The sequence below is a fragment of the Tursiops truncatus genome, chromosome 8 (assembly GCF_011762595.2).
Source record: "Tursiops truncatus isolate mTurTru1 chromosome 8, mTurTru1.mat.Y, whole genome shotgun sequence".
Classification (NCBI taxonomy): Eukaryota; Metazoa; Chordata; class Mammalia; order Artiodactyla; family Delphinidae; genus Tursiops; species Tursiops truncatus.
The window spans coordinates 62,854,486-62,876,059 of record NC_047041.1 but is presented as its reverse complement, the minus strand read 5'-3'; the positions used below and the strand labels follow the sequence as shown (position 1 = coordinate 62,876,059).

At 39.1% G+C, this 21,574-nt stretch overlaps 1 protein-coding gene across 1 annotated transcript in view; it reads right to left on the bottom strand.

The window, feature by feature from the left end:
* SWAP70 (switching B cell complex subunit SWAP70) overlaps positions 1 to 21,574 on the bottom strand; it is a 79,120-nt gene that overhangs the window by 35,663 nt on the left and 21,883 nt on the right. Inside the window, exons 2-3 of the mRNA XM_019948258.2 lie at positions 18,334 to 18,474; positions 1,739 to 1,912 (exon numbers count right to left, since the gene is read on the bottom strand). Of these exons, the coding sequence (XP_019803817.1) occupies positions 1,739 to 1,912; positions 18,334 to 18,474 (315 nt within the window). The remainder of the gene's footprint in view (positions 1 to 1,738; positions 1,913 to 18,333; positions 18,475 to 21,574) is intronic.

Below are 21,574 nucleotides of genomic sequence, written 5' to 3'. Positions count from 1 at the left end.
TAAAAAGCCTTCCCTGATCCCTGACCTCCCTCAAACTGGAATAAATCTTTCCCTTCTCTGTATTTGCATGGCATTTGCACCTCTCTTATAACAGGTAGTTTATTTTGCTTTGAATTACACTTGATTTTTTTCTTTTCCTTGAGCAGACTGCATATTCCTTGAAGGCAGGAAGTCATCTTTTTCACTTTGTATTCCTCTTATTGCCTCATTTACTGTTGCCAGTCGATAAATCCTTGCTGACTTGAAATAAAATATTGCAGTGTGAACTTTTAAACAGATTTTCCTAACATAAACATGAATCATACAAATAAATCACAGACTAGACTCATGCTGGCAGGATGGGTAATAATGGGCACCCTCAATCACTACTGGTAGGTATATAAATGGTACAGCCTTTCTGAAGGGCAATTCTGCTTCTTTCATCTCATACCCTGAAAGTGTGCATTTCTTAGGACTTAGCATTCCACTGCTGGAAATTTATCCTACAGAAATAAGCAGACTAGTGTGCAAAAATGTATGCAATAATATTAGTCATAGGAGCTAACATTTACTGAGTACATATCACGTGCCAGGCACTGAGCCAAGTCATTTATTTTTTCCCCCTAGTCGCGATTTAATTATTTTTTTTAATTTTAGATTTTTTATTGAGGTAACATTGGTTCATAACATTATATAAGTTTCATGTATACAACACTGTATTTCTAATTCTACATGCACTATAGTGTGCTCACCACTGAAAACTTAGTTTCCAAAAAGTTGACCCTCTTTATCCCTTTCACCCTTCCCACCCCTACTTCCCCTCTGGTAGCCACTGTTCTGTTCCCTGTATCTATATGTTTTTGTTTGGTTTGGTTTGTTCGATTATTTTGTTTGTTTGTTCATATTCCATATATGCATAAAATCATACAGTATTCCTCTTTCTCTGACTTATTTCACTTACTGAACTAAGTCCTTTAAATACAGAGCCTCACAACCCTTAGAATAAACATTTTTATGAGCCCCATTTTATAGATGAGGAAATTAAAACTCAAGAGGTTACATCATTTGTCCAAGGTTAGGGGATTACAAAATGACTTTTTTTAAGCGGAGGACTACAGTTGATTAATCTGCATATTATTAGTCTTTTCTAAATTTACTACTGTAATAAGCATGTATTACATGGATCATTTTTTAGGGCAGTAAGAGAGCACAGAATCCTTACTCCTGTATTCCCCCCATCCCCCGCCGTCCCCCCGCCCCTTGGAAGCTCAGGGAAAATAACCCAGAACAAAACAAGCAAATGTCCTTTTTCATTTACTTTAGAAAGTATGGTCTTAAAAAAGTCTCCATCCTTGGCTTTGAAACAAGAATAGTTATTTCCTCACATAAATCAGCCTTGGGAACAACATTCTGGATCCTATGTGTTTCCCTAGCATCACTCAGCCATTTCTTACGGTTTTGCCAATATGTAAGTAGACAGAAAATTATGTTGTGCCTTGTACTGAATAAAGACTCTTTGAACATGAGGATGGATTTGTCTATAATTATAGCAGTTTAGAGAGGAAGAGTCCCACCCTGCGTGCAAATCTCCATGGTTACTGCATAACCCTAAATCACTAACTTTTGGACTTTTTTGGATCTAAGCTTTTTTGCCTCTGATCCAAAACCACTAGTACAGGATCTCCTTCCATATCTACTTCCAAGTTAGATCTATTAAATGCTAAGATGGCCCTGTAAAACTTCCCAGAGCCACACTTACCTCTTCTGGTACAATAATTAGTGGGTACTTGTCCTCAGATAAAAAGTTGAAAATAACCCATACTTTAAATGCATCGTCTTCTGTAATGAGCAGGAGACTCTTTGCGAGGTTTTTTTTGACACAGAGGGTCCAACACATCCTATTGAATTCAATCTTGTCAAAGTTGTCTTGGACCTAAAAAGGAACGAGGAAAAATTCCAATGAACCAGTCCAAAATAAGCAGCATGTAAACCAAATAAAACAGAAAGACAAAGCCTACTACAGGCTTCTATTTTAATCAATCCAATTAACCAATAACCATTTCCTAAGTAGTTGCTTAGGTACCACACTTTCAAAGACTCGATTAAGAATGTTATATTGAGGGCTTCCCTAGTGGCGCAGTGGTTGAGAGGCCGCCTGCCGATGCAGGGGACGCGGGTTCGTGCCCCGGTCCAGGAAGATCCCACATGCCGCGGAGCGCCTAGGCCCGTGAGCCATGGCCGCTGAGCCTGCGCGTCCGGAGCCTGTGCTCCGCAACGGGAGAGGCCACAACAGTGAGAGGCCTGTGTACCGCAAAAAAAAAAAAAAAAAAAAAAAAGAATGTTATATTGAGGGACTTCCCTCGTGGTCCAGTGGGTAGCACTCCGTGCTCCCAATGCAGGGGGCCCGGGTTCGATCCCTGGTCAGGGAACTAGATCCCACACGCAGGTCGCAACTAAACATGCCACAACGAAGATCCCACGAGCCACAACTAAGACCCGGCACAGCCAAAATAAATAAATATTAAGAAAAAAAAAAGAATGTTATATTGAGCCTGACACCGAAGCAACACCTGCCCGTATCACTCAGTCGGCACATAAAATACTGGCTTGTCAAGTAGTTTTTTTTTTCATGTATAAACATTATCTTCTAAACAGATTACCAATCCTGATACAGAGAAGTTGAGAATGTCAATTACTCAATACGAGCTACATGCAGATATCTCATCTTTACCTATATGGTCAAAGAAGATACTTTCTCTTGGGAAAAACTGTTGAACTGAAATTCTAAAAAGACAGCTCTGCCACTCAGTCATTCAGTTATGCATTCAACATTCTCTCAGTGTCTACTATGAGCCAAATACTATGCTACAAATTAAGGATATAAAGGTGAAGAAGAACTTGGCCACTGCTCTTAGAATAGTCACAGTTTATTAGGAAAAACAGACATGCAAATAGACAAATTTTAACATAACACACAGTATAATTCAATAGTTTTTCACTCATTCAACAGATAAAATTTAGATAGTAATTATTATCTGCCGGGGACAATGCAAAGATACTGAATATACTACTAGCCCATGTCTCCAAGGGATGTCAAGGCAATTACAATATAGTGTGATAAGTATTATATAGAGGTAAGCAGAGGATTCTGTGGGAACACTGAGGAGCTAACCCAATCTTAAGAATTGGGGGAAGATTTGCAGAAAAAGTGACATAACAGAGCTGAGTCCTAAAGGACCGCCAAGAGTCAAAACAATTGAGAATGAGGTAAAGAGTGTTCCAGGTAGAACAGAATGTGAGAAAGCCCAGAGGCAGAAACAACCATGGTTAGTTTGGAAGAACTGCAGGAAGGTTAATGTGAATGGGGCACTTGGTACTAGAGGGAGGTATGAGTCAAGGCTCTTTATAAATGCAAATAAGAGAAATGATCTTGAGTTCCTTTAAACAGATAAGGAATTTATTGGAAAAGCAATGGGTAACCTCAAAGATCCAACACAAGGGCTGAAAAACCTAGACTCTGAAACTAAGCCGTTACTAATCTAGGCTAGGCAGTCATAACTGCAATTGAAACTACTCATGGTACCAGCGGGTGGAGACACGACTGCCAATATAACATGAGGCCATCACTGTTGCCACTGACCCAGTCCTTGATCCTCCGTGTCCCTCAATGCAGATTCAAAGTCCCCACCTCAATGCAGATTCAAAGTCCCACCAGGTCACATTCCTAAGCCCTAGCTGCCAGGGAGCTGGGAAAATGAGGATCCAAACTTTTCAATATCTGAGATGTGAGATAGGTCCTGTCCTCCACCAAGACACTGTGGAATTTCCCAGACATAAGAAAAGAGTTGATACTGGTCAGATGAAAAAATGACAAATGTCCACTGCATGGGGCACAGTGAAAGACTAGGCTAGAGAGGTAGGTGAAGACCAGATCATGAAGAGCCTTATAATTCACAGTAAGGAGTTAGGATTTACCTGTACTGAAAGAGAGGGAGGGGGCAGCATATACAACCTGCATTTTAAAAGCCATATTGGGGACAATATGGAAAATGTACGGGAGGAGGCAGAGCGGGTGACAGGACAACATGAGCAAAGCATTTCTTTCTAGAGAAAGGTGAATGAAGTGCTGTGTGTAATGTAAGGAAGAAGTCACTAGTTGGCTGCAGGAGGAAGTTTCTCTCATTCTCTGGCTAGAATTTGTCATTAGTAAACCAGTTCCCCACAAGTAAGAAGATATATCCTTTGTGCTCTGCCTTGAGCACCCTGTCTCAGTCTGACACCATTTCCCATGCCCCCATGGTACACAAATGACCCCATGAAGGGAATAATAACTGCTGCTTCTCTTTTTCTTCTCTTCTCTTTTCATTTCTTTTTTTTTCTTTAACACCATTTATTGAGGATTTAGCATATGCTTGGCATTTTATATGCAGTTTCTTATTTAAACTTTGTATTGGCCCCATAAGGTTAAACACTCTCCCAATTTTACAGATCAGGAAATAGAGGTTCAGAAAAGTTGAGTACCAAGTTTACATGGCTAGTAAATATCAAAACCAGGGTTTAAAATCAAAGCTCAAATTCTGTCTCTTCTCTATGCCAAACTGCTTGTAGAATTCAGTAGATGGAGGACATCTATCTATGTGATGGAAGACATCTCTACAGGACTAGTTTGAAAGACCACTACTATCAACTCTATCCACCCACACCCCCAAAAAGCACTAAGTGGAAGATATGCCACCAGGGAAAATGACATGTGCATGAAAGCATACAGTGTTGCCCTGAGGAACAAGAAGTGATTCTATGTGTATCATGAGGTGAATTATTGAGTTCCTGAGAGGGAGTGGCTAGATTTATGGCTAGAAAAGCAAACACAGACAAAAATCACAAAGAGCTTTATAGTTTTAAGAGATAGCCTGTAGGAAACTCCCAAGTTTAGAGCAAAGAACGAGCAGGTCATCTGCAGCCCACATTAGTACTTTGCAGAAAAGACGGTATTTGAGGCAGACCTTGAAGTATATTGAAGAGTACAAGGAAAAGTACTCCAAAGGACAGGAAAGGAAGTGCCATGAGCAAAGGCATGGCAGGAGCAGCACACCAACCATGTTTGGGGATGGCCACAGCATGAAGAGGACACAAGGGAGAAAGAAAGACAGGTGTTCAATTATGTGAATCTTCAACCTGCAGTTCTGGGAAGACATTTAGATGGAGGTGTCCAAAGACAATCGAGGAAGGAACTGTAACCTAACAGAAGAGGCAGATTTGTGAATCAACTGCATGTCGACAATGACTGAAGCCACAATGGTCAGTGAGATCACTGAGAGAAAACATAAAGTGAGAAAATAGATGGAATCAAAAACAGAACCTCAAGAGACTCGCACATTTACAAGCGGGAGGAGGAAGAGGAATTATGATGACTAGAAGAACAGTCAAAGTGGTAGGAGAACCACAAAGACATGAAAACTGAGTGAGGAAAGAGTAAGAGGAAGGTTTGATCAACCCAGGAGTCTCCCCTTATCCACAAGGGATAAATTCCAGGACCCCAGTAGATGCCTGAAACCACAGGTAGTACTGAACCCTATATACACGTGTTTTTTCCTATACATATAAATCTATGATAAAGTTTAATTTATAAATTAGGTACAATAAGAGATTGACAACAATAATTAATAATAAAATAGAACAATTACAAACAATATATTGTAATAAAAGTTATGTGAATGTGGTCTCTCTCCCTCTCAAAATATCTTACTGTAAAAAAAATTTTTTTTAATAAATTTATTTATTTTTGGCTGTGTTGGTTCTTCATTGCTGCACGCAGGCTTTCTCTAGTTGCAGCAAGCGGGGGCTACTCTTCATTGTGGTGCTCGGGCTTCTCATTGTGGTGGCTTCTCTTGTTGTGGAGCATGGACTCTAGGCGCGTGGGCTTCAGTAGTTGTGGCACGTGGGCTCAGTAGTTGTGGCACAAGGGCTTAGTTGCTCCACAGCACGTGGGAGCTTCCCGGACCAGGGATCGAACCCATGTCCCCTGCACTGGCAGGCGGATTCTTAACCACTGTACCAACAGGGAAGTCTCTTACTGTACAAATTTAATGCCTTTTCCATCTTTCAGCACTTATCATGTACTTGGCCATAACTTTTGCAGTTTGAGGTGCAATAAGAAAACTAGCAGAATTTCTTTTTCCTTCCTCACAATTTCACGGATAGAAGATTCGGTCTTACCCAGATATTAGCCAACTCAGCATACAGTTTTTTTTTTTTTCTTATTAAGTACAGAAGTTTCACCTTTTCACTTAAAGGAAGCACTTTAAAGCTTCTCTTTGGCTATCTGAATTGCCAGCATCACCACTCTTGTGCTTTGGGGCCATTTTTAAGTAAAATAAGAGTTACTTGGGAATTCCCTGGCAGTCCAGTGGTTAGGACTTGGCGCTTTCACTGCTGTGGCCCCGATTCAATCCCTGGTTGGGGAACTAAAATCCTGCAAGGCTCGCAGCGCAACCAAAAAAAAAAAGAGTTACTTGAACACAAGGACTGCAATACCCCAACAGTTGATCTTATAACTCAGATAGCTATTAAGTGACTAATGGGTGGGATACACTGGACAAAGGGACAATTCATGTCCTGGTGTCCTAGGCAGGACAGGGCAGAAAGGCACAAAGTTTCATCACGATACTCAGGACAGCGTACAATTTAAAATGTATGAATTCTTTATTTCTGGAATTTTCTATTTAATATTATCAGACCACACTTGACAGGTAACTGAAACCATGGAAAGAGAAACTAAGGATAAGACGGGGCTACTGCAGTGCCAAATGCTACAGAGAAATTAAGGAGGAGTCGTTTAAGAAAAGACTACTGGTTTTGCAATTCAGTGGTCACTAGTTAGTTACCTTCAAGATAGCCGAGAAGTCTGGGTATAAGTCAGACTGCAGTGGGATCAGAAACCAAGCAGATTCTCCATAAATTAGTTTTCCCAGGAAATAAATAGTGGCTTTTCGGTGCAAGTTCTCTGTGTCTTATTTAATTTTAATAAATTGTCTGTTTGGCTTATTACTTCTCTATATTCTAATCTACTATTCTTTAGTTTAATCATGATCAAAGGTAGAAGTATATCAAACGATGGCATTTACACCTTTAAGAAAAGAAAACATCAGATCATATATGAAAAGTGCACAACCAACATCAAACTCAAAGATGAAAAACTGAAAGCTTTTCTCTTCTCTTAGAGAAGAGATGAGGAACAAGACAAGGATGCCCACTCTGACCACTTCTATTCAACACAGTTCAGAAAGACTCAGCCAGAGAGATTAGGCAAGAAAAAGAAATAAAAGGCATCCAAATTGGAAAGAAAAAAGCAAAATTATCTCTGTTTGCAGATAAAATGCTTTTTCTTTTTTTTTTTTTTTTTTTTTCGGTACGCGGGCCTCTCACTGTTGTGGCCTCTCCCATTGCGGAGCACAGGCTCCGGACGCGCAGGCTCAGCGGCCATGGCTCACAGGCCCAGTCGTTCCGCGGCATGTGGGATCTTCCCAGACCAGGGCACGAACCCGCGTCCCCTGCATCAGCAGGCGGACCCTCAACCACTGCACCACCAGGGAAGTCCCAAATGCTTTTTCTTATGTAGAAAACTCTCGAGATTCCACCTAACAACTGGTTTATTAAAACTAATACACCAATTCAGCAAACTTCCAGGATACAAAATCAACCCTCAAAAATCAGTTGTGTTTCTATACACTAACAATGACAATCAGAAAAGAAAATTAAGAAAACAATCCCATTTGCAATAGCATCAAAATGAATAAAATACTCAGGAATAAACTTAACCAAGGAGGCAAAAGACTTGTACATTGAAAACTACAAAACATTACTCAAAGAAATTAAAGACGACACAAATAAATAGAAAAACACTCTATGCTCATGGACTGGAAGACTTAAATTATTAAAATGTCTATACTATCCAAGGCAATTTACAGATTCAACACAATCCCTGTCAAAATCTCAAAGGCATTTTTTTTTTTTTGCAGAAACAAAAAACATCATCCTAAAATTCATATGGAATCTCAAAGGTCCATGATAGTCAAAACAATCTTGAGATGGGACTTCCCTGGCAGTCCAGCAGTTAAGACTCCGTGCTTCCAATGCAGGGGGTGTGGGATCGATCCCTGGTTGGGGAACTATGATTCCATATGCCCTGTGGCACAGCCAAAAAATTTGAAAAACAAAAATCATGGGCTTCCCTGGTGGCGCAGTGGTTGAGAGTCCGCCTGCCGATGCAGGGGACACGGGTTCGTGCCCCGGTCCGGGAAGATCCCACATGCCACGGAGCGGCTAGGCCTGTGAGCCATGGCCGCTGAGCCTGTGCGTCCGGAGCCTGTGCTTCGCAACGGGAGAGGCCACGACAGTAAGAGGCCCGCGTACCGCAAAAAAAAAAAAGAAAAAAAAAAATCTTGAGAAGAACAAAGCTGGAGGCCTTACACTTCTTGATTTCAAAACCTATTACAAAGCTAATAGGTAATCAAAACAGTATGGTACTGGGGAATTCCCTGGTAGTCCAGTGGTTAGGACTCCACGCTTCCACTGCAGGAGGCATGGGTTTGATCCCTGGTCGGGGAACTAAGATCCCACAAGCCATGCGGCACAGCCAAAAAAACAAAACAAAAACAGTATGGTACTGGCATAAAAACAGACATATAGACCAATAGAACAGAATAGAGAGCCCAGAAATAAACCCTAATGTATACTGTCAAGTGAGCTTTAAGAAGGGTGCCAAGACCACACAATGAGGAAAGGACCATCTCTTTTACAAGTGGTATTGGTAAAACTGAATATCCACATGCAATAGAAGGAAGATGGGCCCTTATCTTACACCACGTTCAGAAATTAAGTCCAAAACAGAGTAAAGATCTAAATGTAAGACCTAAAAGGATAAAACTCCAAGAAGAAAATATAGGGGAAAAGCTTCATGACATTGGAATGGGCAATGATTACTTGCGTATGATTCTAAAAGCACAGGCAACAAAAGCAAAACAGACAAAACTACATCAAACTTAAAAGCTCCTGCACACAAAGGAAACAATCAACAGTGTGGGACATGGGTGAACCAGTCCTTGCCATCCCAGAACTTACACTCCAGGGGGGTAATAAGATATCAAACTATACAGCAATAACACAACCACTTATGTGGTGAAAACTGTGGCAAAAAGGAAAAGGCACAAAACGTTGCAAGCATACATTACAGGAAAGCTGGTTAGGTCTAGAATGGGTGGGGTGCTACCTGGAGAAACCTCCCTGAGGAAGTGACAATCAAGACAAGACCTCCACATTACGGGTGGAGGAAACTTTACAGCAGAGGAAGCAGCATGTCTGAAGACTCTGTGGCAGGAAGGGTCTTAGTAATCTGAGGAAGGTCAAGGTGGCTGGACTGAAGTGAACAAGAAGGGAGGAGAGAGGAAGAAGAGGAGGCTAGAGAGGTTGCAGAGGCCAAATTGAATGTGGCCCTGTGTGCCATGATAAAGATGCTTAAAACAACAGCAAGGCATTGAAAGGTATGGATTCAATATTCAATATTACCTCAATGAAAATAAATCCATAAATTGAAATGGTCTCTAGGTCTGTTCTAACTACAAAAGGTCTAGAAATCTATGATTCCATACTCCATTTCATCTACAATTACAAACTGTGCTCCAAAATTCCAGTTTGTATCACACATATTAAATCAATAGTCTCACATTTAATAATAATGGCTGCTAGTGGTTTCAAGGTGTCCAAATGGAGGATAATTTCCCAGAAAGAAAGTGTAGAGTCCTTCTTATTTTTAACATATAATTACTTTACACCAAAATTCATACATATGAAGAATAAGGTATGACCTCAATTCTGACTCAAAGCACTAAAAGTATTTACAAAACTAAACTCACATGTTCTCTAAACTAGAAATTTCATACAAACCAGCTCAAGACTAAAGTGGCTGTGGAACAGAGACAGTTCTCAGAAGACAGGGAAACTGGCCAATTTGACACTTTAGAAATTGATTGTAGAAATGTTTTTTCTCAGAAAGCATTCATACTCTTTGATCAGTGATTCTACTTCAAATAATCTATTCTAACAAGTGAATCCGAGTCAGATAAAGATTTATCTAGGATAGTCACTATTATTTATAAGAGTGGGAAAAAAAAAGTCCACCAAAAAGGGAATGGGTGTAAAGTCACAGTACAAAACTATTATACAGTCACTGAATACCACTTAGTACCTGGGTGACCTTGGGCAAGCAATTTAACCCACGGTCCGTCTCATCTTTAAAATGGTGGTAATGATGGTACTTAACCTACAGAGTTGACATAAAGACTTAATTAGAAACCTGTTTAAAACATTTAGTACCTGATACACAATAGACTCTAAATAAATGTTAGCATATGTATACTCAACGTCTTTTTAAAAAAATTTAATGATATGGGACAATATTAATGTTAAGTGTTCAATATGATCCCAACTTGAAAAATAATATATAAAAACATATTTTAAAAAACAAAAACTTGGGAATTCCCTGGCAGTCCAGTGGTTAAGACTCTGTGCTCTCACTGCCAAGGGCCTGGGTTCGATCCCTGGTTGGGGAACCAAGATCCCACAAGCCGTACAGCACAGCCAAAAGAATAAATAAAATAAAAACTCAAAGCACACATATAAAATGTTAACAGTAACTGCCTATATATGTTAAACTTATGGGTGATACATATTTTCTTAACAAGTTCCTTTTTTTTTTCTTAATTTCAACAATATCCTGTTATTGCCTTTACAATTAAAAAAACTTTAAAAACAGTATTTTACATTAATTATCATGGAGATGCAAATCAAAATACAGTAAGATTCATACCCACTGGAATGCCTATAATAAAAAAAAAATGTTGGGCTTTCCTGCTGGCACAGTGGTTGAGAGTCCACCTGCTGATGCAGGGGACACGCACGGGTTCGTGCCCCGGTCCGGGAGGATCCCACATGCCACAGAGTGGCTGGGCCCGTGAGCCATGGCCGCTGAGCCTGCGCATCCGGAGCCTGTGCTCCGCAACAGGAGAGGCCGCAGCAGTGAGAGGCCCACGTACAGCAAAAAAAAAAAAAAAAAAAAAAAAAAAAAATGTTGGTGAGGATATGAAGAAATTGGACCCCTCAGCCATTGCTGGTAGAAAAGTAAAATGCCCAGCTGCTTTGGAAAACAGCTTGGCAATTTCTCAAAAGGTTAAACACAGAGTTGCCACATGACCCAGCGATTCCATTCCTAGGTATATACCAGAAAACTGAAAATATACATCCCCACAAAAACTTGAACATGCATGCTAACAGCAGTAAATTCATAATAACCAAAAAGCGGGAAAAACTCAAATGTCCATCACCCAATGTGCAAACAAAATATGGTATATCCGTAATGAAATATTATTCAGCCATAAAAAGAAATGAAGTACTGTTATGTACTACAACATGGATGAATTTTGAAAACATGATGCTAAGTGAAAGAAGACATACACAAAAGGCCACATATTATGATTCCAGTCATATTGTACGAGTTCAGAATAGGTAAATCCATAGAGGTAGAAAGTAGATTAGTGGTTGCCTAGGGCTATGAGAGGAGAGTAAGGGTTAATGGGTACAGTTTTTTTGAGGGAGGGTAATGAAATCTTCTAAAACTGATTTTAGTGATGGTTGCACAAAAATGTGACTATACTAAAAACCACCAAATTGCACCCTTTAAATAGTTAAACTGTATGGTACATGAATTACATCTCAGTAAAGCTGCTATTTTTGAAAACAATATTTCTTTAACCTACACCACTCTTATATTTATATTGCTGGCCAAAGTATTCAATGACATAAAGTCATCCATATTCTCAGCAGGGAACCTCTTTAATCACTCCGAAGTTTTTAGTCCTGTGTAACTTTACAAATCTGATCAAAATGTAGAGTCCAACTTGACCACTGTACCAAGTTAATACTATAAAACTTTCAAGCAACAATGAAAGAAAAAAATAACATAGGCTATAGGACAATAAGAAAGAACTGTACAAAAGCATGGTTTGGGAAACTTAAGAGCAGTACCCCTTCCTATTAAATGATACTTGTTAGGCATACATTTGACAACATTTTGAATGCGAAGACATATTCATTCCACTAAAAGAAATTTGAAAACTCATTTTATAGAACTATAACTAACACAGGAAGAGCAAGCATCCTGTAAGAAAGTAAAAATGTCCAGCCTAGGAAAACAGAAAGCAGAGACTGCTAGACTCTAGAAAAGGGACATTATATTGAACAAAAATTTTTCTCTTTGTGTGTTTTTCTTGTGTGTGTGTGTGTGTGTGTGTGTGTATGTTTCCCAAAAAAAACAAACAAAAAAAAGGATTATGTTAGAAAGCAGCAAATTCCCCAATTAGGACTTGGCTTATTGCCAATGGATTACTGGTTTTTAATCATCAAATAGCCCAGACCAACCTTTAATGTGTAGAATCAGGGAAAATAACTGACCATGATTTGGACCAAAAAGCCCATTAGGCTATTAAATCTCATGAAAGGCTTAGTTTGCCTCCTAAACATGCTGAGGCAGAACTAGTTTTTTATGTAGTCTACTAGGGCTCAATAGTAAAAAGTTAACAATATAACACTTTCTTCAATTACTCACTATCAGATAAGCCAGGCGCAGTGGTTTTTTTGCCCAAAAAAAAGAGGGGTGGGGGGAAGCTCACAAAAAATTCTTCCTAGATGTTCACAGAATCCTATTCTTTTATTTATTTATGTATGTTAGTATGGCTGCGTCAGGTCTTATTGCTCTGCGCAGGCTTTCTCTAGTTGTGGCGAGCGGGGGCTACTCTTTGTTGTGGTGTGCGGGCTTCTCATTGTGGTGGCTTCTCTTGCTGTGGAGCATGGGTTCTAAGCGCGCAGGCTCAGTAGTTGTGGCTCGCGGGCTCTAGAGTACAGGCTCAGTAGCTGTGGCACACAGGCTTAGCTGCTCCGTGGCATGTGGGATCTTCCCGGACCAGGGCTCAAACCCGTGTCCCCTCCATCGGCAGGTGGATTCTTAACCACTGCGCCACCCAGGAAGTCCCCAGAATTCTATTCTTCTAATCCTATTTCTTCTAAGGAAGAAATTTAACAAATAAGCAAAGAGAAAGTTAACAATCAGCGGAGGCAAAATATTTGCTACAAGAACACACATGTTAATCATCTGAAGCCTCAGGAAAGCTGAAAATAAATTCTATCAATGTGAAGAACAACCGGAATTATTCTCTCTGAAGAAGCAAATGTAGAAACCAAATAGAAAAATTACTTTTTGCAAAGCAAGTTTCATTATAATTTATCTCTTGGTCTCAACCCCTTCTGAGTAATTCTCTTAGGCAAAGGCAGAAAACCTCTCAAATAACCTGGGGGGAAAATGACCAAAATGAACACTGAGGAACACCAGATACTAATTAAGAAGAAAAAATCACCTTAAAACACTTGAGAAAGAACCTAAGAGAACTAGAAGGAGGCTGAGATAGTCTGAGATGATCAGAATGGCTTTTAAACCATTCTACCCGCCCTTACATATCCAGTAACTGGAAAACATTAATTCTGGAAGGGAGTAATTAATCCCTCAATAGTACATATAGTTAAAAGGACACTGGTCTAGAAGTGAAATGGCTTAGGTTCAAAATCTATCTACCCCTTTTTAGCTAGGCAACCTTATGCACTCTATTTCCTCCCGAGTTAAATGGGGATAAGAATTCCAGTTGTGCATCATCACAGGATTACCATGAGGATCAAATGAGACTTTACACACACACACACACACACACACACACACATATAGGAAAGCACATCTTGCAAATGTTTAATCATTTCATATTTTATTGCATAACTGATGACGATCTCTAAGTTTTTATGTTAACATTCTTCAGTCACTATTGGCATTTTTTTCAACCAAGTTTCAAAACAAGGCACTAATCTTTGCTCAATTTAAACCCACACCACAAAAACCTTGCCTGCTTTATTTGGATTGAAGGCCAGGCAAAATTCCACTCCAGGTGGCTAAGCAATAATAAACAAGGGCTCACTGTTTCATCACATCCTCACTTGCTCTGTGAATAAAGTTTTTCTCCAAATTTTGTGGCTAATTTTGGACTTTTTAAATACTGCTGTATTTTCTCCCCCAGTTACAAAACTTTTAAGTACCTAAATACTAAAACAAAGAACATTTTAAAACTTTAAAATTCAAGATGTTTAAAGAGAGTTACATCAAGGAGAACAAAATGTATCAGGGTACAGCACTTCAAGATATTCAACCATGTTTCTCTATCTACTAGTCCAGCCCACACAAATTCTAGCACTGAAAAACAAAGCAATTTCCAGATTTCTGAGAATCCCCCGGTATGTTTCATTTATATATATGTGTATATATATATATATATTTTTTTAATATATATAAATTTATTTATTTTGTTTTATTTATTTTTGGCTGCGTTGGGTCTTCGTTGCTGCGCGCAGGCTTTCTCTAGCTGTGGTGAGCGGGGGCCACTCTTCATTGTGGTGCGCAGGCTTCTCATTGTGGTGGCTTCTCTTGCTGTGGAGCACGGGATCTAGGTGCGCGGCCTTCAGTAGTCGTGGCTCCTGGGCTCTAGAGCGCAGGCTCAGTAGTTGTGGTGCACGGGCTTAGCTGATCCATGGCATGTGGGATCTTCCCGGACCAGGGCTCAAACCCGTGTCCCCTGCATTGGCAGGCAGATTCTTAACCACTGTGCCAGCAGGGAAGTCCCTGTTCTATATATTTTAATAACAAACATAATTCTGCTTATTGTCTTTAGTTTTTAAGATTAAACACATGCACACAGCAGGTCATCAAACATTTGCTGAACATAAGACATATTTACTATGTGAACTTGGTTTGATTTTGTTTAAATAAATTGAAATTTTTGAAAAGTAAAACTATGATGAGGTTATAGTATCTGTTTAAAACACATTTTTGTATTTTAAAAGTAGGGAAGACAATAAGTCTTTATTTTTTATTTATTTAAAGTCCATGATGCCAGAGTGCTAACACATACTTTAGGGGAAAAAATTAGGGGACTAGCCGTTGTTTGTCCTAGACGCACAGAGAAAGGGAGTCCTTTGGGTTTGATGGTCCACTGCAGATTGACTGTCTTGTTTCTAGTTCATAGGGCCTAAACTTGATTAAAACAGATATTGGGAGAATAAAAGAGGGATATACCTAATTTTAACCCCTTCTGTGGGATCTGGACATGTACCATATCCTAACCACTTGTCTTAGGGGTTGTTAATGGAGTGTAAATGTTCTCACCACTATGGTTGTATTCAAAACCTCTTGCCTTTTATATAAATTAGTGCAGAAATATCAAACGGTAAACTCAAGGATTCTGAAGCTGTTGTAACTAATCATGGTTAAGAGAATTTCTTTAAGATACAGAAAAACAAATACTATGTGTTCTCAGTTATAATGCAGACTATTTAAAACAATGAACTCAAAGAAATAAGAGAGTAGAATGGTGGCTGTCAGGAGCTGGGGGGTAGGGGAAATGGCGAGATGCTGGTCAAAGGGTACAAACTTTCAGCTTTAAGATGAATAAGATCTGGGATCTAGTGCACAGCACTGTGACAATAATTAACAATACAGGACTATACACTTGAATGTTGTTAAGAAAGTAGATCTTAAAAGCTATAACCACAGGGAAAAAAAAAGGTAACTATGGGAGGCAATGATAACACAACTAACCTTACCGTGGTAATCATTTCGCAATATATATATGTATCAAATCATCACGTTGGGGGACTTCCCTAGTGGTGCAGTGGTTAAGACTCCGCCTGCCAATGCAGGGGACACGGGTTCGAGCCCTGGTCCAGGAAGATCCCACATGCCACGGAGCAACTAAGTCCATGCACCAAAACTACCGAGCCTGCGCTCTAGAGCCCGAGAGCCACAACTACTGAAGCCTGCACACTTAGAACCCATGCTCCGCAACAAGAGAAGCCACCGCCAAGAGAAGCCCATGCACCACAACAAAGACCCAACACAGACAAAAATAAATAAAATTTTTTTAAAAGTTAGATTAAAAAAAATCATCACGTTGTGCACCTTCAATTTACATATATTAGGTATCAATAATATCTCAATAAAGCTGGGGGAATTTTTTCTAAATAAAAAGAATTTCTTCACCAAAAAAGACATATTTACTTATAATACAACTATAAACACAAATGAGCTACCTGATTAATAAACAGAAAGACAGCCCAAAAAAGCTTTAGAAAATAGTACAGCATCATACTGTGAAGTTTTGAAACTTCACACATCAGTTTCTGTATAATTTGTTTGAATCTTTTTTATCATGATATAATTCACATTCCATAAAATTCACCCTTAAAGTGTGCATTTTAGTAGTTCTTAGTATATTCACAAGGTTTTGCAACCATCATCACTATGTAACTCTAGAACATTCTCATCACCCCAAAAAGAAATCCCAAACCCATCAGTAGTCACTCACCATTCCCACTTCCCCTCAGCCTCTGGCAACCACTAATCTATTCTATATCTCTGTGTGTTTGCCTACTTTGGACATTTCACATAAATTGGATCACACAATATGTGGCTTTTGTGAGTCTGATCGTCTTTCATTTCATTATGGTGTGGTTTCTCCCTCTGCAGTTGTTTCTAATTAAAGCATGACCAAGTATATGTATAAAACATACACACACAAATAAAGAGCAAAAAATTGTATTATGAGGCTGATATGGAATAATAGATATAGGTACAAAGAATACTACCTAGATGAATACACTGTAATTTGGACAATCTTTGCTGCAAAATTTCTAAAACATGTAATGTGATTTTTAAAAAGAATGCTGACCAACATTTTGGCATTCTCCATACCAGTAACTTAAATTATTATTATAAATTTTAATTACTGTACTTTGCTTTTATAAAAAAGACACTTAACTATAAAAAGAATTTATACATATAAGTAGCTATAAAAATCCCAAAAAAGTCAACAGAAAAATATATGTCAATAGCTATGGTACTTAGGTGATTGGAAAACAGGCTTTTTAATGTGTTTTATTTTTAATTTAAAAGTATTATCACTGTCACTTTTTGAAAGACATTTTTGACATATATCCAAAAATTTCAAGCTTGGTGTTATAAATAAGCAAAAGCAGTAATTCCCAACCCTTCATGTGCATATATGATTACTTTCATACCTAAACTAAATGTACATGATATGGAAAGATGACACTAATATATTGTTCAGTTAAAAAACTAAGTTGGACTATATGTAGCATAATCCTATTGGTATAGAAACAAAACACTATGTATTGCATAAGTGTGTATTTGCATGTCTATAAAAAGGTCAGCAAAGATATTCATCAAACAGTTAAAAGTGGTTACTCCCATAGAGTCAGACTAAAAAGGGTAAAGAGGTTTTACTTTTTATTTCATATATTTGTATTAATTGACTATTTAATAACAAAGCTACTTTTTGTAATTTTTTAATCACCAATGTTTTTAATTAAATGTGCCATCAATTTAGATTATTTTCCTTAAAAAAAATAAAAGAACATTAAAGTCAAAACTTTAATGTGTCAATTTTTAATTATCCAAACCAAGGGAGAAACCAAACCCAGCAGAAAATACCAATATGGCTTCCAAACACATAATTTTTTTTTTTTTTTTTGCAGTATGCGGGCCTCTCACTGTTGTGGCCTCTCCCCTTGCAGAGCACAGGCTCTGGACGCGCAGGCTCAGCGGCCATGGCTCACGGGCCCAGCCGCTCCGCGGCATGTGGGATCTTCCCGAACCGGGGCACGAACCTGTGTCCCCTGCACCGGCAGGCGGACTCTCAACCACTGCGCCACCAGGGGAGCCCGCATAATCATTTTTTACAGCATCTTTACTCATAACATATCCCAGAGGAAACATCCAAGTGGTACCCGAAAAAGTCTAGGATGAAAGTTTTGCTGTATGATATCTATAAAGATAATTGACATCACATTTTACCCCATCATATCCATGCTTTAACAATCATTGCCAGTACATGTGGAACCAGAATTTAAAAGAAAAAAAGTTCCCTAAGAGAAGACAGGTACAGATTAATACAGAATACTTAATTTCCAAAAAGAGCCAAGTCATAAAAATATCGAACAAAGTTTTAGAAGACACTGGAGAAGAGAGAGAAATAGGAACACTGTCAGTCTCATTCTTTCTTTCCTTTCTGATTTATCTCGTGATGCTTCACACCGAAACTCCTTAGTGAACTCACCAACAAGGGGCTATAGGGCCCACTTGAAATGTGCAATCTGAACAATGCTGTAAGAAGGAAGAGATTAGAGCCGTACCTTTTCCAAAATGAACTTGTTTAAATACGGCATGTAGCCCTGATTGGAGACAGGCCCCTCATCATCATCCCGGAAGTGCTCTTCAAGGGCAACAGGGTCATGTGGAACCTTCAGCACTGTGCACAGGTTATGGGAAAGGACCTAAGGGAGAAAAAGGGTAGTTTAGAGGCATCCACTAACCCGCACACGGCACCTTCACTGTCCGAACACAACTGGCTGCTCCCTGTCCTGGGGAGAGAAAGATGAAGAATAAATTGCCGGCTGCCAGCTCCCCACCTGTTACCCATAGTGTCTCATGGCCTCCCCAGTTCTGGTCCACTTCAAACAAGTCTCTCTTACATGCCCTACAATGAGCCAGGCTCCACGCAAGATCTGTGACTACCAGACTCCTTGTAGTCTTTTATTAATTGGCCCATATTAGAAAGAAAAAGGGGGGAAAGAGCAAGAGAATGTGTTTAAAATTAAACTTCTCCTAAGTAGAGCAGTCCGTCAAGTAGAGCTGTAAGAGAAAGAACCTGGCTCTGAACAGCTGCAGCTGGGGGTTCTGGACAAGGTGGCTGACCTGGGCCCAGCCACAACCTCTCTGGGCTTCAGTTCTCTCCTTTGTTCAATATAAAGGGCCAAGTTAATATACAAATATACCAGATATTAATTAGTAATCTCTAAGCATCCAAACATCTCTAAAATTCTGTGATGCTAGGCTAAGTTTTCAGGATGAGTATAAAAGAGTATAAATATAAAAAGAGAAAGAAATCAAGGGCCCGATTTAGAAATACATGAAAAATCAATAGCAAAAAAATCTCAGGAGTCACCAAAATGGTTGAAAATATTCTGTCAAAAATCTGCATCCTGGGGCTTCCCTGGTGGCGCAGTGGTTGAGAGTCCGCCCGCCGATGCAGGGGACACGGGTTCATGACCCAGTCCGGGCGGATACCACATGCCGCGGAGCGGCTAGGCCCGTGAGCCATGGCCGCTGAGCCTGCGCATCCGGAGCCTGTGCTCCACAACGGGAGAGGCCACAACAGTGAGAGGCCCGCGTACCACAAAAAAAAAAAAAAAAAAAAATCTGCATCCTGGTCTTGCAATAATCGAAGTGCACACTTTAACATTCAGGTAGCTGAGTTAGCAGTCTGGGCTCTTTCAGTACTACTCTTTTTTCTTATTAAATGAAAATCTAAATATAAAACTTAAATCCCTTCCATTCCATTTGTGCATTCTAAACAGGTCAAATTACAGAGCTAAGGCCATGCTGCCTCTAACACAGAATCTTATTAGATGTTAAATCCCAGGTTAAAATCTTCCCTATTTGTCTCAGCCCTACCCATTTAATCGCTTAAGGAGCCAAATTCATCTCAATGAATACTTTCAATTCCATAAAGCAAGTTACTTTTTTCTGCACACACATATTTCGTTAGAATTTTTTAAGATTAAAAAAATTAACCTATAAAAAAACATTTGCATATCTTCTTTCTACATTTGTTTTGTTTCTCAAAGCTTCATTTATGTGGAGATCCTTTTCTACATGCTCTACTGGTTTTAAGGAAGTAAGTAAAGTAAAGGAAGTAAACTCACAAATGGTTATAAATGAAGTAATGAAGACTTCTATCAGCCCCTACAAAGCAGGCTGTTTTTCTCAAGTAAAACTTCTATTTGCCAGTAGTAGAGCACATGAAAAGGGCACGGTGGAGCTTCTACTGAATCTTGCACCACAGTCAGCAAAATCCTAAATAGACATTTCCTTTCTCTATTTACCTAGTAAAACCTACAGAGTAATTATCTACCTCCAAAAAGGTGTTGTGAGGATCAACTTCAGGAATGTAAGGAGCTTAAAAACTGCAACATACCACGGAAATATAGAGAAATAAAGAGCATACTCCTCATATAAGGCTCAACGGTCATTCAAATTTTTAAATTATTTGGGACTTCACTCAAGTTAAAATTCCCAACCACAGGTTAACCTATGGTACGTTCATAGAAGGTTAAGAACAGTGAGGAACTCACTGAGTAGTGATACGTAAAGATCTACAAGATAACTTAAGTGAAAAAAGCAATGTACCTAAGACTACATATAGTGTGTTATCTTTTGTGGAAAAGGAAAAGGAAGAAAAAATAAGATACTCTAGAAGGATATATAAGAAACGAGTAACCATGGGGAGAAAACTAGTATGACTGCAGACCAGGAGCAAAAGACGATTTCTTACTGTATCTCCCTTTTCATTAAGTTTAGGAAAAAATTTTCCCTATTCAAAAAACATAAAAACTATTTTAAAAATTAAACACACACACACACACACACGTATATATACACACATACACGTACACACACACAATACACATACACACACAGACATATATACACACACATATATACACACACACGCACATACACACACACACACGCGCACGCGCACACTTTTCTTAACGGCCAGCTTAAGCCCATACAGCTAAATCTACTTATCTTTGAACTCTACACTTTTTCTTCTACATTAACTTACTCCCTAGAGATTAGGTATAAAAGGAAGACATATTCCACAGCAATGTACCATGACTAATGGATGAATAAGATGTAAGGGCAATAAATGAGCTCAGAAAGAATAGTGTGTGCTACAAACACTTCACAGACTAAGTGAAATGTAACCTAGGCCTTAAAATAAAAAGAGCTTTTGGATAGGAAAAGGGCAATTGGAAAGCTTTCCAATAGAGAAATAACATGAGAAAAGTAACTGATTAATGCAAAATCCTCAGGGTACAAAAAGCAGACACCAATCTCTCTCACACCCATCCCTTTCTTTGCCTTTGGGTTTCACAGATCCTCCAACTAAAGCCCTGGCAGGGGCCTTAGATACCATATTGTCATCCTTCTCATCTTATAGATGGTGAGTACTGGCTCAAAGAGATTAAATTTGTTTTTCTTGACTAGGTTACTTAGGAGAACTGAGACTAGAAGTCAGGTTTTGTAATTGCTGGTCCAACACTCTCCAGGAACAAGGAACATTATGTTTCCAGTTTTCTAAAGTCAACAACATCTTTGCAGAGCTGCTTTAGTTCAACCAGTGATCCCATTGAAGATTTAGATTTAAACTCTAGACTTCAGCCTTGGACAATTAAATACAGGGATAACTAAATCCAGTGATAACTTTCTCAACCACCTTCATTTAGTTAAGCAAACTGTGAGGGAGGCAGATTATATTAAAGCACCCTGGAGGAGGAGACCTGAGTACCAGCCCTATTCATGTGGTCT